Source organism: Accipiter gentilis, chromosome 5, assembly GCF_929443795.1.
Source record: "Accipiter gentilis chromosome 5, bAccGen1.1, whole genome shotgun sequence".
NCBI classification, from domain to species: domain Eukaryota; kingdom Metazoa; phylum Chordata; class Aves; order Accipitriformes; family Accipitridae; genus Astur; species Astur gentilis.
In genome coordinates this window covers 40,210,574-40,228,948 of record NC_064884.1, presented here as the reverse complement: position 1 = coordinate 40,228,948, position 18,375 = coordinate 40,210,574, and the positions used below count along the sequence as shown (strand labels likewise).

Here is an 18,375-nt window from a genome sequence, read left to right as displayed (position 1 = left end):
AAGTTATTTTCCAAAGCGGGCGGTAGGTGGCACCGGTTCTTCAGTGATGCCCTAAAGGCTCGGCCAAGCCTGGCAGGGCGGGGGTCGTCCGCACCGCCCCGCTCCGACCGAAGCCACGGGAGGTGCTGCTGGACCCGACCCTTTCTGCAGCCGCTCAGGGAACGTGCCGCTGCGTTTGGGAGTCCTGAAGTTTGGAAACATTAGCAGTCTTTCACTTCGGTACAAGTTCCTGTTACAATCGACCCACAACGCCGCACTTCTTAAGCGAGACGGTAATCGTTTCCATCTCATTTTTCAAAAGTCTATCAGAAACAAATCATAAATGCAGAAACAGAATGCCTGGTATTACACCTACCATTTTTATTTGTCCACCAACTCTCCGAACCCCATGGAAAGACAAAACCCACTTGACAAGATACTTGATGGAGACTGCAAAGCAAAGGAAAATAAAAATCAGTAGACTTATTAGATAGTTTATAATCTGTAAAATTAATCTCAGCATTTCAGTAACAGTGGCTTCCTGCTCTCAAACAGATGCAGAATATTTCAAATCCAGTCTACAGATAACCCTTTGTGAGCTCTGCAAAATACCATATTACTTAGCTAAATAGTCAACACCTAGAGGGCAGCAAAGCATTCTAATAGTCCGACTTCCTATCCCGCACACAATTTACCATCTCAAACTGTCTCATGTTTGAAGGAAATGTTGCTATTATGAATGTATGCAATTCCCAAGTCTACCTTTATGGAAATCACAGAAACTCATTGTAAAAGATAAACCAAAATTATTTTTACTGTTTGTACAGCAATGTAAATGTGACTAACGTTACCATGGAAAGAAAAAAAAAAGTGTTTTTTCATGGGAAACCCAGTATAGCTTTTAAAAGATTCTGTAAAATTAACACTGCATTATTAGAAAAGAAAAAAATGCTGTGGTGGCATTGCTACAGGCTCTTAACACTATTTAAATCAAATTTAAGCTTTCAAAGTCATGCATGGACCAAGTCTTTTGACTTAAAATTAGGACATGGGAATATATATACATTCCAAAATTTGTGCATCTGCTCAGAGTACTGTAAATGTCTTATTAACACACAGTTAAGAATGAAGTCTAGCTAGATTTGTTTGTTCTATTTGTTCAATGGGAATAATCGAAGCAAAATAACGCATTGTGTCAGGGAGACAAAATTTGAAAGTCTCTATCTTGCCTCTTAAATCCCAATCTCAATGTAAACTGCTGGAAGCTAGAAAAATGTATTCTTCTGAAGTGTTTAATATAAAATCTTTAAAGATGAATCATGCCAACCTCATTTTGTTTGTTGGGTTTTTTTTCCAGGCAACACATTTCAGCATATAAACATACAAGGATCTAAGATACAACTACATTTGTTCAGAAATTTTTGAGGAAAATATTATTTTCATCAAAAGTTTAAAAGAAAATTTTCAAATGTTCTGACATTTCCTCAGTTTTCCACCAATTCCTAATCATAGCATCATGAGTGTTAATAGGGAGCGAACAGGAGAAATAAGTCAATACTGAAATCAAAGATCATAGTAATTTTAATGAGAAATTCCCCAAATGAGATCTATTATTTTTCACTACAATGCTTCTCAGATTTAGGAGACCAACCTGTTCTCACAATTAATTACTTATAGTATTAAAAATCCTATTTAACTCTAAGCTGGTGATTGAGGCTCTAGTTCAGGAAAGCACTTCTGTACTTTTTAGTTTTATCCCAGTTCAGAAGAGTATTCTAAACTGGTTGGTATGTGCTTGTGTCCTAGGATTTGAATGTGTGTGAATCTGTGGAGCCACATCCCCATAGTGCAGGACACAGTTATGGGTCAGGTAGTGAGTTTCAAACTGGACGGCCAGCCTGTTGACTGGGGGAATGGCTATAAGAGATCTTGTATCTGAGTGAGGATGTTGTCGCACTTCAGGAAAAGCCAAAGGTCCCAACAGCTTCCATGGCTTCTATGCAGATATTCATACATATTAATTTCTTGTCCTTTCATTATGACCTAAGTGGTAAATTCCTTCTGTCTTACTCCTAATGAACAGTCTCTTATGTTGTGCATAATTCCACCAAAGTCAGTGGAGGCTACCAGTGGCATAAAGTACAGCTCAAACTGCCCGAAGTGCCTAAATCTTTCTTTTAATACAACCAAGTGTCAGAACATAGAAGAAATACTAAATTCCAGGCAGTAATTACTAAATGAAGTCTTGGCACCACTTTACATCTTATAAACCTGGATATTTACACATGCTTGTCAACAATCCCCAATATTCTGAGCTGTATTAAGATGGCCTGCCTATCTGCCAACTATTGGTGAAAGATGCATGTGTTTTTGTTTCACAAATGATTATTTGAGAAAGCAGTCTTATTATGATTGGTTTTACTCTTCAAACAGGTTGCAACAACAGCTGTTCACATTACTGGAGTAATGAACTTCTTTAAGAGCGGAACATTTTCTAATCTTAACATAAAAAGGTTGAAAACACTGAAAGTAGAACTTGGCTTTCTCATTATAGGTGTCAGTATCTGCATCTGACACAACATTTGATTTAAAATTATTGTTTTATTAACAATTTTCTTGTTTACAGAACATAGGTAAATATTAAATGGTAAGTCTTAAGGAGATAATTATCCAACATAGCTCTCCATTGTCTATCTTTCTCATGTTCCTCAAAAACATTCTCTTTAATAATAGCCTCCATCAACATGCACTATTTTGTAACGATGTCGTGACATAGAAATATGGCTTCCTTGTCCTAATAGCTTAAGAGCCTACATTATTTTTTAGTAGCTTTGGATCTCTCTTTAAAACCACCTTAATGGGAAACTTGTCTTTGGGCTTAGTTTTCACAAAGTGCCAAGTGTTAAGTTGGCAGCCTCAGAGTGTAAATCCCTATTGCACCTCAAAACAGGACTAACACTGGAGCACAAGATCCTGCAAGCTAGATTGTACGTGTAGTACAGCCCACTCATTTCGTCCCTAGTCTGCAAAGATAAAATCCGAGGCTGAGAGAATTAACTCAGTGTCCATGTCTACTGACTCCTCACGGGCAGTGACAAAGACTTCAGTGCCAGATGGTGCAGTGATGCCCTCAGCAGCAGGAGGAGGAGGAGCAGGGCTGAGTACAAAGATCTGGAGAGCTTCACTATTTTTAACTCATCAGAAAAATTTCTGAAACTTCTGATACCTCAGACACTGTCAGAGACAACAGCAGATGGATCACTTGTTCCACACAGCACGACATTTTCATGTTTCCACAGAAAGGTGGGCAAAGAGATTAGTTTTGCCTCATCCTCCTTCTTACTGTGTAAACATAACCAAAAAAATCTTGCCAGTGAATAATACTGTAACTTTGAACAAAGACCTTATTACACAGACTGTAATTAATCTGTTCAAAACAAATGTTGTTTTGCTTGTGGAAGTAGATCTGCCCACATTATTTCTCAAGTATGTTAAAGGAGGATGGCTGTGACATAACCCCCCTGCTTCAAAACTATACAATAGTAATTAATAACCATGCTTTGTATTTATGATTCATGCATCAGCAGAGAGAGAGGCGTTAGAATCTGTTTCACAGTTTACCATAGCGCTGAGAAGACGTGAACCAAGTCCTGCCTGGGATACTTGTGGCTCATCCCTCCGGGTTCCTTCTTCCTCTGAAGCTTCCTATCGTTTCCAAACACGACTGCTACCATTTCAAACTTCCCTCGTTATTCTGAAGTTCACCACAGACGCGTGTGTCAGCATTCCCCTCTTCCCCTAACTGGCCTTGCTTTGGTCAAGTCTCCCATCTGCTGTCTGAGTAGGCGACTTAAAAATACAGAGCGTCCTTATTGCACTGCTGAAGACCTGTGTGCTGCGCAAGTTTTCAGGCGGAAATCCAAATAATTAAAACCTAGAATATGCTAAAGAAGAACAACCAAAACATCAGGATGAGCAAAACGCATGCCTATAAATGGTTTCCCTCCGCAGCCACCTGACTCTTCTGCCTTGACCGCACACACACACGGGCCCAGGCCCGGGCCCGCTCCCCGGGTCGCCCGGCTCCAGCGGCGCCCGGCCGCAGGGAAGCCGAGGAACGCCATCGCCCCCTCAAGCCCCCGGGGCAAGGGCTCCGGGGCGGCTGCGAGGCATCGGGCAGGCCGCGGGACACCGCCGGACCGCCGCGGGAGGCGGGAGGCGGGCCCGGCCCGGCCCGGCCCCATGCGGCCTTGCGGAGGGGCCCGGGAGGGCGGGCCTGCCCCGCGGGGCAGTGGGAGGCGGCCCCGTCCTTCCGTCCCTCCTTCCCGCCCGCAGCCTCCTCCCAGGCGGGGGCTGTACGAGGTCAGCCCTGCCGGGAGCCCCGTCCGTGCGCCGTGACTTGGGCCCGGGCCGCGGGAGAGCTCCTGCGGGGCCGGGCGGGAGGAGCAGGCGGAAGGTAACGCGGGCCGGCGGGTCCCGGGCAGGGCCAAGCAGCGGGATGCTGAGGTGAGGTGTCGGGTCTGAGGCAGCGGAGGTCAGGTCCGAAGGCCTCCCCGCTCCGGCGTCCTTGCTGCTCCTGCTCCCCGCCTCTTGGCCCGCCTGTGGCCGCGCTGCGAGGGCAGCAGGAGGCAGGGAGCGCTCGGCCTGCCCGAGGTAGTCCTGTGTAGGCTTTCTTGCCCGTTGCCTCCAGTGAGATTACTGACGAGGTTAGGTGGGATTTGCAGGATTGGTAGGGGCTCAAACCGTATCAGGTTTCGTTTCTTATGCCCTAAGTTTCCCGTGAAGCAAATCGAAAGTCAGCCAAAGAAATTGCAGCATTTCCCAGGGTTGGGAAAACTCTGTTTATAGTTCTCCTTTGTACACTTGTCAGCTTTGGCATCCTTCTGTCGCAGGTGTTCTCTGCTCTGCCGCATTCTTTGCGATTTATAAAAATACCTTTGTAACAAAATGTGATGATTGTTTATCTGCAGCAAGTGCTTTATGGTGTCAGGAAGTTAAATCTTGCAACACGGGGCTAAAAGTAGAGCCGTGCGTTAGTTTCTGTGTGAGGAAAGCAAGGTGCCGCCTTGCTTAAGACTTCCCCAGGAAGCCCGTGGAAGGGCCAAGCACAGGACCGAGCTCCTGCCGGCCTCTCCCGAAAGCCACTGCTGCACAAGTTCTGCTTTGAATTGTACTTTGTGAGAGAAGTAGTGAGAAAGTTCTGCTAAAAAGCTTGCCTTGTCAGTGCCGAAGAAGCAATTTTTATTAAAATTGGATGTGCTTCATACATCTTAGTTGTTAATACAGTTTTAATTTGGATGTGCATTTCCTCAAATGTGCATCATTTGGGTGCTTTTCAGGTGAGATTGATGCCCTTGTCGCCTCCCGCCATTAATGTCACAGACGAATAAAAGGTCAGTTTGAGTAAATCACTCAGTCTGTCATGATAGCTGCAATACTGTATTCCAAGCTGAAACCTTAGAGAGAGTTTATGTATTGTTTATCAGTGGAAAAAATGTAATTTGTTATGTAAAAGTTACAGATGGGAGGCTTTCAGTTCTGGTCGCTGTCTCTGTCGTCCCTACGTTCTGGTTCCAGGGTGCAGACCAATATGCAGAATAAATCTGTACATTCCACGGTTCTGATAGCAGAGTTTTTTGAAGCCCCCCTCTGTTTCTGGTCATTATTTGGTCAAATGTAAGAGTCCAATGAGAAAGGAAGATAATTGCCTTTATGCTTTTTTACAGCTTAGTCACTGGAAAATAATGTTTCTTTGTGCCTGCCATCTTAAGTTATACCAGTTTGCAGAAGAAATGCCATAAAGGTTGCTGGCTTATTTTGTTTCCATAATCTAATTCCTTAAGAAGTTTTTTTCACACCTTGTATAGTGCAGCCTTTTTTGGTGATGGTGTGTAACATTATTGGCTTTTAAGTGGTACTTTTCTGCTCTCTGAAGTGTGCTTTTTATAGGTAGGGCAGAATCTTACATGAGGACTCCTTACATCTCTCAGTGTTTTATCTTGGGTAGATAGTTTATCATGCAGAAGAATAAAGTCTTGCTTGGTTGGTTATCAGTTGAAAATAATAGTAGATGAAATCATAAACAGGTCTATAAAGTCTGAATCTCGCATCATTAATTGCTACTGCTCAAGTGATGAGTGAGACTTGAGATCACTTTAAATGCCTTTAAAGTCTTGGGGAAATTGGATACCTGGCAGCTAATTACTTATTTGCGATTTTTTGGCACATTATGTGAATATATCAATTTCTTTAATACAAGGTATACATCTTGCTTTAGCTAGCTTTTGATAAAGATCAGTTCTACGTTGTTGACTGTTTTGTATACAAGTAGCACACTCCAAATTATTTGAATCTTTTTTTGCTCGTCTTGCCTGGTGAGTGAAAATCCGTCAGGCGTTTCTTAAGAAACTAGATCAGAAAATTAACAGTTGCCAACTAATATTTATCTAGTAATATCTTCTATTAGGCCAAGCGGTTTACCTTGATAATACACCCATTACAAATTAGAGACATTAACATATGAAATAGATTAGTATCTTAAAGGGTGTAGTTTCTTCACAATTTAGCAAAACCTAGTGATAAATAAATCTAGCTGGTTAACTGTTACAGTTGTTGCCTAAGCCCCTGGACAGTTGTGAAATCTCGACACATTTTGCAAGGTGGAAGGCTGCCTCTTTCGTACATCAGAACTGTGGGGTAGCGCTTTGGGGGTGGGCTGCAGGCTGGTTCCAGGGCCATACCATAATGGTGAGAAAATGGACTCTTGTTTATAATGAGCTGTGGATCAGAATTACACTGAATTTCCTAATGTTAGACTTAATGGCTGAATTGGCAATGTCTTTACTGGTGTCAAAACGAGCTTTATTTGACTGTTATAAGAAAGGATTAGTTTTAAAACCTTCATAGAAAAAAAGAATATGAGTTGTGTAGTGAGCGATCTTAGAAGAGGCACATAGGTTACACGCAGTATCTTGTAGTGCTTTTTTAAGGGTTCTCAAAATGAGAAAGTTGAGAAGTAAGTTTGGTGAGGCGCTAATAATTGCATGTAAATACATGCATGTACATCTATTTCTGGCATCTGGGAGATAGCATCTGAAATGCTGTGAAATGACTGGCGGATACAGGAGGCAGCTGGGGTTTTTTGACCTGTGCCAAGTGAAAGTCCTCCTGTTGGTGAAAGTTGAGTTGATTTGGGTTTTTTTTTTTTTCCTCCCCTCATTTCCAGGGTTCATGAGGTAGTAGGCAGATTATGCATGGTTTCATAGAGGCTGTCTCAGGTTTATAACAAGAACAGAAACTAATATGGTTTTAGCAGCAATTTTTTTAACATCAGTATAGTAGTTGACGGGCATTTAGAGAGAATTTCATCCTTGGACATCATACTTCACTTCCACTGAGTTTCTAATATCAGCCTTGGTCAATCCAACATGAATATTCAATGTTAAGTTCAAAGTTTCTTTCATGAATCACTTTGGGCATTTCAGCTGACCTCAAGTAGAGTCTTACATAAAGTATGGTTGCATAGAAGATTTATGTATCTCTATTGGAAAGTGGCTCTGTTGGGATTGTATGCAAATAAAGAAAACAAAAAAAAAAGGAAACCGTGATCTCATCCTTGATGCCATTAGTTTATGAAAATTAGCATACAACCTGCGGAATCAGACACAGCCTTGAAAGAGATCCTTATTTTAGCCATGGTTGTAAATCTAGTCTAGAGTTGATATTACTTTCTGTTTCTGAGATAGTTGTGTTTTTTCTGCATTTTTAACTCTTGCAATTTAGTGCATTGGATAAGTAACAGATTTCTTCTTTTAACACCTTTTTACAGCTATTTGATTAACAAAATGAAGCCTGCAAAGCTGCACTATTGGATTCTGGGTTGGTTTTCTATGTCATTATGTTGTTGGTGTGCTTCAGGTAAATTCACTCAAAGGTAAGTTATGCTTTAAAAAGAAATCTCTGACAGTTACTCCTTAAGTGCAGAGCAGAATAGTTTAGCTTCTGATGAGTATAAATTTCATTATGTGTTATTATTCCCTTAGGTGACTGGTAAAATGAGGCATCTGCATTAACTGGAGGAGTGGGGGTCCTGCCTGAGAAAAGCTTTACATTTATTAATGTGTCAGCATGAAAAGAGGGGGAAACTTAGATTACATTCATTGCACTTAAAAACTTTGCAATCTTGCTTTAAATGAATCATTTAGACTTGTGATGTAGTAATGACATAAATCAGAAATAAGTTAGGGTCCTATAACAAAAAAACTGGAATCATCTCTATGGCAACTGTTACACTGTATACTTTTTTAATATCTTTTTTTTCTTGCTATTTTTTCAGTTCCAATAATTTTAAATTCCTTTTCATACAGCATCCTAACTGGGGCTGTATCAGTGCCATGCAGTCTTTTGGTGGTTGTTGCACTTGGCAAAATCTGGGCTTGAATGTGAATGGGCCATGGGGGAGCCCAGACCCCATATCACACCCTTCTGTGGTAAAAGCTCAAATTCCTATTGCATTATATTAGGAAATAAACTTTTCTCCTTCCTTTCAGTGTTTTGGCAAGAGAATGGTTAAGGGTGCTCAGTTCAGCGCTGAACTTCATATAACGGCTGCATTGCAGCTGGTTGGTAGCTTAGACACTATACTGGGGTTTCTTGAATCCCCAGGACCTGGGCAATGGCTTGGCCATCTTGGCAGCAGAGGCAGCTCTAGAGGTAGGTACAGTGCTGAACTGTACAGAGCAGGATAACTGGGGTCAAAAAAAGGGTAGATATCCCTGAAGCTGGATAGATACTGAAAATGGCTTTCCTTGGATTCCGGTTCTGAGCTTAAGTTTCTAAAACTTGTTCTATTTAATAAACAAAATTTTCTGACCTATCCTTAGCCAAAAGGTGTGTTCTAGGAGAAATTGTTTTGGCATGATTGTTGTTACAGAAGTTCAGCTGCTATTTCAAATACAGATGAAAGATGCTACTTTTCTAAGCAAGGATTTTTTCAAAGCAAGGAAACTAACAGCTCTACAGTATTAGGGAGTTCTTCTATTCAGGTTTCCACAGCAGCAGTAAAGATCAGTTAGAAGTGTTAATAGTTTTCATTGTGGCTATGCTTGATTTCTTCCAGAGCTATTCTGCTAAATTATTTAAAGACCACAGATACATGTGAATGCTTAAGATAAAATGTGGTCATTGCATATTATCAAAACTAGAAGGGAAAAACTGAGAAGTGATCTAACACGGGAGTATCCCTACTTCCTCGGGTTGAGAAAAATTAGCTTTCTCATATATTTTTTTATACAACCTCTGGCAAGCACTAATGAAGGACATGTGGCTATTAGCTTCCAGAGAATAACAATTTGTTTTGACAGTACTGCACATAGTGCTGTCAGTTTGAACAATTTACAGTTCTGTTTTTGTTGATTAGGTTTTTGCACTTGCTGTTCTATTTAATCACTTGGTGTGGCCGAATGTATCTGCTGTAGTGTCTGAAGCAACAGGTTTTTTACCTACTTCTAGTTTATCCAGAATAGGTCTGCTTCAAACTGTTGAAAAATGCCTCTGTAGAAGTGGCAAAGACATGATACAGGCTTCTGACACTTTTTGAACAAAATTTTTTAGCTTTTTTTTTTTTTCCTCTGCATAGGAATAAGATAGTACTGATGCCCCTGTGAGTTACAGATCTCTTTATTCAAAGAGTCTTTGAAACACGAGTGCCTTTGTAAAATATGGGATATTCCTTCTTTAATTCTTCCTTAGGTAACCTTAAGACTTGCACAGTTTGATTATTTATTAAATGTTTTAAAATTTCTTGATTTATAGTAAGCATTTTAAAAATGTAATGTTTGAGTTAGATGTCTGTAAAACGATAAAATTAGCATTTTTGAGGTTTATGGTTGTGGTAGGTTGACCCTGGCTGGACGTCAGGTGCCCACCAAAGCCACTCTATCACTGCCCCTCCTCAACTGGACAGAGGAGAGAAAATATAACAAAAGGCTCGTGGACAGAGATAAGGACAGGGAGAGATCATTCACCAATTACCATCACCAGCAAAACAGACTCAACTTGGGGAAATTAGTTTAATTTATTACCAATCAAATCAGAATAGGATAATGAGAAATAAAACCAAATCTTTAAAACACCTTTCCCCACCCCTCCCTTCTCAGGCTCAACTTCACTCCTGATTTTCTCTACCTCTTCCCCACCAGCAGTGCAGGGGGATGGGGAATGGGGGTTGGGGTCAGTTCATCACACCTTGTCTCTGCCGCTCCTTCTTCTTCAGGGGGAGAACTCCTCACTTGTCCCCTGCTCCAGCGTGGGGTCCCTCCCATGGGAGACAGTCCTCCATGAACTTCTCCAACGTGAATCCTTCCCCTGGGCTGCAGTTCTTCACGAACTGCTCCAGCGTGGGTCCCTTCCATGGGCTGCAGTCCTTCAGGCACAGACTGCTCCAGCATGGGTCCCCCGCGGGGTCACAAGTCCTGCCAGAAAACCTGCTCTGTGGGCTCCTCTCTCCATGGGTCCGCAGGTCCTGCCAGCAACCTGCTCCAGCACGGGCTTCCCACGGGGTCACAGCCTCCTTTGGGCATCCCCCTGCTCCAGCGTGGGGTCCTCCCCGGGCTGCAGGTGGAGATCTGCTCCACCATGGACCTCCATGGGCTGCAGGGGGACAGCCTGCCTCACCATGGTCTTCCCTGTGGGCTGCAGGGGAATCTCTACTCTGGCACCTGGAGCATCTCTTCCCCTCCTTCTGCACTGACCTTGGTGTCTGCAGGGTTGTTTCTCTTACATGTTCTCACTCCTCTCTCTGGCTGCAGTTTCTGTTGCACAGCAACTTTTTTCCCCTTCTTAAATACATAATCCCAGAGGCACTACCACCATTGCTGATGGGATCAGCCTTGGCCAGTGGCAGGTCTGTCTTGGAGCCAGCTGGCATTGGCTCTGTCAGACATAGGAGAATCTTCTAGTACCTTCTCACAGAAGGCACCCCTGTAGCCCTGCTGCTACCAAAACCTTGCCATGCAAACCCAATATAATTTTTTTTTACTTTTCTTTTATTCTGATTTTTTTTTTTTAAGATAAATGTTGGCAACACTTGCAAAATCAAATTGCATCTCCTGCAGTGTCGACTACATTGCTTGTGGTTGTTTGTAGTCTTTCTTTTTTAAAAGAGTAGTTACAGTTCCAAGAATGTGGTATACTTTCTTTTTAGCTAATATACCCATCAAGAAGAATTAGAAGATTGTTAACATCCTAAATAATCTTCTTTTTTTTTAATTATTGTTGTAAAAGCTTCCCAGTAAGCACTTTCATCAATATAAAACAGAAAACATGTTTCTTCCATATTTAAGTAGTGGAAAGCATATGGAGATAGAATGCCAGGAGTTGAATTTGTTTAACAATGTGGAGGGTGTTAGCAGGTTTCTAAATATGTTGTTTCTGTGTGATTTGTTAGTGTGGTCCTGCTGTGTTTGGAGTTCTCAAATATTATGATAGAAGCTATAGACAAAAAACAGCTCTATAATCAATGTATTAGACTAGTAAGCATCATGTTGCTGGCTGAAGGTGTTGCTCTTTTTAAAATGCTTGAGGAAAAATAGACTTGTCTATCTTTCTCCAGTGAAAGCCACCCTCATACCTGGAAAAAGCTGTATCTTGCTCATCATTGGCCAGTGACTGTATGTAAGGTGAGATTTTTGTGTTTTGTTCTCTTTTATCCTGACAAATGTAGCCTCGGACAATGAAAGTTTGAAAACAGAATGAACAAAGCCCATCAAGCGTTTAATCTTGCTTATGCCCTTACATCTTTGTAAAGGCTTTTGCTGACCTTGGTGCAACTTTTGCTACTTGACCTGCACTCCAAAGTAGCAGTAAACGACAGGATTGTGATGTGTTGCAGATATAATAGTCAATGTAGGACGTGCAGTACTCTAAGCCTTAATTGCTTGTTACATGTTTTTTGATGTCTTGTTAGTTTTAATCTTAAGCCTAGACTTTCACCAGACTCTGTAAGGAGACTTGCCTGCCTTGTCTAACTGAGTACAGATAGCAGATTAGTACTTGAACTGTCTGCTGCACAACAAGTATTAGCTTTGTAATGTTGGCCTCCAGTGTTTTAGTGATAAGTCATCAAATACAGATTCAGTCAGGAAAAAGAGGGCTATAAAGCTTTTATGACAGGTGTCTCTAAGCATTTCTGTATTTGAGGGGTGGGAGCAAAAATGAACCCAACCTTCCAACATATGCCTGTCAAAAGCACCACTAAGAGGTGTACTACTTATGTCCCTTTTGCTATTAAATACCTACTACCATCTTATAAGTAGAACATTTTTCATACGTCGGAAATACTCAAAGACTTCTTCTCATACAACTATGTTAAAAATGTGCTATACTTAAAAATCAAAAGCGTGATCAGATTAACTGGCACAAGGATGAAGAATCCTGTAGACAATAGAGAAGCTTCAGTTTCAGGCAGATGTTTCTGGAGCCAAAAAGGACCGGATCTTGGAGACTTAGGTTTATTTATTACAGTATCGGAGTCTTATTTTTTTTGTGCTTTAGGTACTTTTTCATTTCTCATTCCCATTTCTGGAAATATGTACAAAAGCAGTAGCAGCAAAAGTCACATACTGCCTAAATTTCTGAGGAAAAGTAGATGTACTTTAGTTACGTGTGGAGGGGAAGTATCAATAACAAAAGTCAGATGTTTGTGACTAACTGAGACCAAGGAGTGGCCACTGTTCTGTTTTTTGTTTGTTTGCCTGTTTTGGGGGGGGAATAAGGGTGGATTTGATGCAGTTTGTGTCTGATTTTCTGTTGAGTAAACATCACAGTTACTGACTTCAAACAGAGGTGTTGGTGTTCAGGGGTTTCTAGTGCCTGGCATGAGTGGACATTCAGAGTCAGTAGCAGTGCAAGCCCTTGCTTACATGAATGAGGTGCAAGCAATTAAAAAAATTAAAAACACAAACAAAAAAAACCCACAGACCAACCAAACAAAAAACCCCTACCAACGAGTTTTCCCACTGTGTATTCATGCTGGCTACTACTCTTCATTCCAGGGTAGTGCCATTGGTAAATTGACAGATAACCTCTCTAACCTTCCAGTGAAATTGTAGTAATAATTGAAGATATTAAGCATCAGAAAATGTAGGCTTTCTTACGCTTTGTTGATTCCTTATGATCTTCTGTAGTAAGAGGTGGACAGAAGCATTCCAAAGAGTGAAGAAAAAGTGAAATTAAGATCATATTAAGTGCCTTTTTGCCCAGTTTCACATCACTGTGTCATATAAAGAAACAGAATCTCAACTGTGCTCCTGTAACAGCTTTCTTTTTACTAATGTTAACATAAGAGGAGTTCCCAAATTCAGCTGTGGCCTTTTTTTTAAGTACGCAGATTCCTCTGCATGTTCAGTGTATTTATATACGATTGTGATGTTATTTCAGGGAGGAAATATTTTTAATATCATTCTTCAGCTTAGAACTGTTGACATGATATTGAAAGGAAAAATAGCTAGGTGAAAGAAACTGCAGAACTCATTATATCAGTCATGTAAAAAACCTTTGAGACACTAGTTTGTGCAAGTACTTACTAGTTTATGCTTCCTATATAAAGGAACCTGATGGTGAATACTTTGCCACATACTGTGTTCTTGGTAGGTGTGTGGATGGCCTACATCTTAATTCCTGCCTGCTTTGTGTACCTGTATTCAAAAAGTTTTTCAGGCTTTTGAAGGCCTAAAAGGCCTGTTTTAAAATTTAGTGGGCACGGTTCAGCATGCCAGAAATTTGAGAATACACATCTTCCGGCTCTTCCTGTGCTTTGAACTGTATGTGTTCATCTGGTGCTTTTTAATACTGGGTGTGATCAGCACAGTTAAACTGGAAAGTAAGTGTTTTGTAATTGTATCTTCTAAACTAGCCTATTAAAATAAAATAGTGAGTATCATTGAAGCAATAATCCCAGGATTTAACTACTGACTGCTGCAGTGAAAGGGTGAAGGAGAAAGAGATGTTCTTCCTTATCACGTGATTAGAAGTTCTAGTACCATATAATTGACGTAAAGTGACTATGTCTTCTACAAAGATACCAAAGTGAAATTCGCAGACCTCAGGTGATTATGAATTTAATGTTCCCTTAATAAATGGTGCCTGTGGTGCAATTTATTGAACTTCATGTGGCTAATTCATGTCACTTAAACTTTCTGGTCACGAATTAATATGAATCCTGTTAGATGGAAATAGGAGCAACTCAAGGGTGAGAAGAGGGATTTTCCCCCTCCCTTTTTATGGAGTTGTGCTTTAATTTAAGAATTTAAGAAGAGAAATATTATTGCAGCTTTTGCATCTTGGGAGATTGCAAAAGAGACAATCTTATGTGGGTGTTTCCTTGTGAAATGGGGAAAATGTGGTGCAAGTTTGTAGGCTATTCAGTTCCTCCTCTGTTGAGAATAGGAAGGATAATAAAGAAATGGGTACTAAACCCTGCTGTCATCTGCCTTTTACTGCACATACGTGCTGATCAAATAGAAGAATTAAAGAAAAGATGACAGAATAGGCTGGTCAACAGAACAGTCTGAATTCAGGTTTGAAAGTAGTGTTAAGCAGCAGATGAAATTTTTTTTTATGTATGAGATAAAAGGTTTTCCTAATTTCAGGCTTTGGCAGTAATTTTACAGCAAAGGCTTAAAGGAAGAATAGAAACTTTATTTTTTTTGTTTTGTTTGGTAAAAATAGAAGTCGTCATGTAATATAGAAGGAATTAAAGTGACTAAGGCAAGGGCAGTACACTGTTGTGATCTAGCATTAGATCCAAAAGTTCCTTAGATAAAGGGAGGGAGGCCTTTATTTCTTTGTTTATATATTAAGCCAGGTGTCTCCAAGAGAGTCCAGCTCTTGACATGTGCTATTTTGGAACAAAAGAAAGTTTTTTCCTAAATGCCAGTGTAACTCATAAGATAACTCTTAATCTATGCCTCCAACTGCTCTGTGAATAAGGTCTGGTTTATATGGTTTTTGGGTCTTTTATCTTCTGTAAGGATAAACACGTGAAAGGTTTTAGCTTATCAGCTTGTGATAGAGAGGTGTTCATGAAGAAGTAAATTTGTTTTATTTCCATACTCCCGGATTTTTTCAGCAACCTTATAAATCTTGTTCATTCATTGATTGGTTTTACCCCAGGAGCTAGGGGGCAAGAAGAAGGGGAATAATTACACACTGTTTGGGGGAGAGAAATTGAAGAGACTAACTCTCTCCACAGTTTCAAAAGCAAGGATTTTTCATAGCAGTTGTGATGTTTCAATACAAAATAACACTTAAAATTGATCTTATTTAAACAGGGAGATTGAAAGGGAAAGCAGAATTAAATATTTCACTTCCCAGAAGATGACTTTATTTAAACTTGGGGTATTTGTATGTGATCCAGTAGCAGTACCCACCCCTATATACAAGCTGCTATATCACAGGATTTGTAATTTGGGCAAATCTGCAGGTAAGACTTTTGTGACAGTTTGATGGTGTTTCACTTTTTGGCGTTTTGGAGGTGAAAGGAGCTTCCGTGCTTCTGAAACCTGCTGTTTGTCCAATGTCTTCCTATTACAAATAGGCAAATCTCTCTGCTGCAGCATTGCCTCCCAGCATGGTGGGTGCTGGAAAGGCTCACTGGCACTTTTCTCAGTGTTAGAAAACGTGTACAGTTAATTTGGATTGGTTTGATTATCAGATTGCTTTAAAACAGGAGAAAACAATGTTTCTTTTTCAAATTACTCTAGCTATAGAAGGCTTTCTGGGGTCCAATGGGCCTACTTGAAAATACACATTTGTAACTCTGTTTCAAGTCAACGGTTGCTTGAGGTTGAATTAATCCTTCAGCAATCAGTATATGATAAACAGGAAGGCTGCCAAGAAGTGTTTTTGCAGAAGCAGCAGGGTGTCCTAGTTTCAGCCCAGCCAGCATCAAAGCACCAGGAAGCCGCCTGTTCACTTCTCACCCCCCTGGTGGGATGGGGAGGAGAAAATGGAAAAGCTCCAGGGTCGAGACAAGGTCAGGGAGGGATCACTCACCACTTATGGTCACAGGCAAAAGACAGGCTCAACTTGGAGAAGAAACAAAATCAATTTAACTTGTTACCAATCAAATCAGAGCAGGACAATGAGAAGTAAAACCAAATATCAAAACACCTTCCCCCCACCCCTCCCGTCTCAGCTCAACCCCACTCGTGATTTCTCCACCTCCTCCCCCCCAGCAGCACCCAGGGAATGGGGGTTGGGGTCAGTTCCTCACACCTTGTCTCTGCCGCTCCTTCCTCCTCAGGGGGAGGACTCCTCACACTCTTCCCCTGCTCCAGTGTGGGGTCCCTCCCACAGGAGACAGTCCTCCACGAACTTCTCCAACGTGAGTCCTTTCCGCAGGCTTCAGTTCTTCATGGACTGCTCCGGTGTGGGGCCTCCCACAGGCAGATCTTCAGGCACAGACTGCTCCAGCACGGGCTTTCCCATGGGGTCCTGGCCATCTTGGGGGGCATCCATCCCCCTGCTCCGGCGTGGGCTCCTCTCTCCCCGGGCTGCAGGTGGGCCTCTGCTCCTCCGCTCCCCTGCATGGGCTGGGGGGGGACAGCCTGCCGTCTGGTCTCACCGCGGGCTGCGGGGGCATCCCCTCCTCCCCTCCTTCCTCACTGACCTCGGGATCCCCAGAGGGGTTCCTCTCACATGGTGATCCCCTCCCTCACTGCACGTTTCCCTTCTTAAATCTGTTCTCCCAGAGGCGCTACCACGGCCACTGGTGGGCTGGGCTTTGGCCAGCGGCAGGTCCGACTTGGAGCCGGGGAAGCTTCCAGCAGCTTCTCACAGGAGCCATCCCTCCATTCCCTCCCCTGCTACAAAAGCCCCACCACACAAATCCAAACCACAGGGGTACCCATCTTCTCAGACTAGTGTTTGCTCATTTTATGATGTTGATTTAAAATTAACATTGGAAAAATGCTATGGATAGAATTAATAAGGAGGATGAATGAAGCTGGCCAAAGCATGCAAATTGTGAACTAATGCATTGTAGGTGGCATTGACCTCGCAGTTCTGCCAGCACACAGTGTAACACCAAGAGCCTGATGAAATGTGTAGGAGAAGCTGCTAATACGGTTAGTGCCATGATAGGGGAGAACTGATTCCAAATTTAAAATACTCCAGGCTTTCCTTTAGCACGTCTGAGAACTGCAGTTAAAGATTGGATGAGGAGCACAATTGCACTGTTCTTGTTACCACCCTCAGTTGAGCAAGCTGGTTAGCTGTCAGGTTGTTTTTCAGGGAATGATGCATTAGCTGCTGGCTATTAATTTGCTGTACTTTGGGCTAGATAGCTGAACTCTTTCAGCTCCACAAAGCTTGTGTCATGACAGGAGCAATATTGTTTAGGCGTTTGCGGTGTCTGTTTGTTGAAAATATTCCTTTCAGGAAAAAAAGTTGTGGCTGGGTTTAATTGCTTCTATTATTGGTGGCAAGAGAGCAGAGAAAGGAAATGGGCATGGAACAAGAAAGTTTTGCATAGCTTGCAGTTTTGCTGCCACTGGCCTGTGGCATGTGGAAGGCAATTAGTGAGATTACAGGCCTCTCTCTGCTCTTCTCTACACTTTGCTCTTGCATCATGTAAAAGGCATTGTGGCATAATTAAGACGGGATGCAGACCCAAGAAGGAAAGCTATTATTATGAGGGAATAAAGTCTGAGAAGGTTGTTTATTTAGTGGTGAAAAGTGTTTAATAAAGAGCCATAATTACTAAGCAGAATGATCAGGGAAAATACAGTAATGGTATTCTGTGATGTGTGAACATGGATTTTTTTTGTTTGTTTTGTTTTGTTCAGTAATACATACTCTGCTCTAAACAATAATTAATGTGTAGGCTATTTCTCCTGCATTATCAAAAATTTTGACTGGGGCAGTTTTTTTGTAGTAATGTGTATAGTCTTTCCTATTCTCTCTATTCCCTTGTCCCTCAAGTCAAAATATTTAAAAAATACATTCTAACCGTTTTACTTGGAATAAGCAACCTATTTCATCTCTTCTTTGTATTTTTCCCTTTTAATACAACAATAAAACTACTCCTGGATGCTGAAAGATCGTTGTGTGCTTGTCTAATATTATAGATTATCTGGATGGTTTTTATTTTAATGGCTCTGCACTCCTTGAAAAGATCTGATGATGAGAAAAATACAGAGAGCTGCCACCTAGAATATAATAAATGCAGATTTAGCTCCATACATTTAGCATGGATCAGGCTACTTTCTATTACCTCAGAACCTGTCCTTTGTCTTCTTTTTACACTGCCTGTTCAGGATGCCCCTGGTATTCGCTTGATCTGTGAATCAAAACTTTAATGCCAGTTGGTCTCTGCTAAGTGGCACAGTCTGTGAC

The 18,375-nt window shown here is 41.5% G+C and overlaps 1 protein-coding gene across 3 annotated transcripts in view; it reads left to right on the top strand.

Annotated features, from left to right (window-relative positions):
• Positions 1-4,302: 4,302 nt before the first annotated feature.
• The window catches only part of RNASET2 (ribonuclease T2), a 28,716-nt gene continuing 14,643 nt past the window's right edge, over positions 4,303-18,375 (top strand). The window contains exons 1-4 of one of the 3 annotated variants that reach the window (XM_049800969.1): positions 4,305-4,435; positions 5,319-5,372; positions 7,808-7,912; positions 11,591-11,657. In XM_049800969.1, the coding sequence (XP_049656926.1) occupies positions 5,353-5,372; positions 7,808-7,912; positions 11,591-11,657 (192 nt within the window). In that variant the 5' untranslated portion in view covers positions 4,305-4,435; positions 5,319-5,352. Of the gene's footprint in view, positions 4,491-5,318; positions 5,373-7,807; positions 7,913-11,590; positions 11,658-18,375 lie in introns of all 3 variants that reach the window. The other 2 variants (XM_049800970.1, XM_049800971.1) reach the window with 2 other exon arrangements.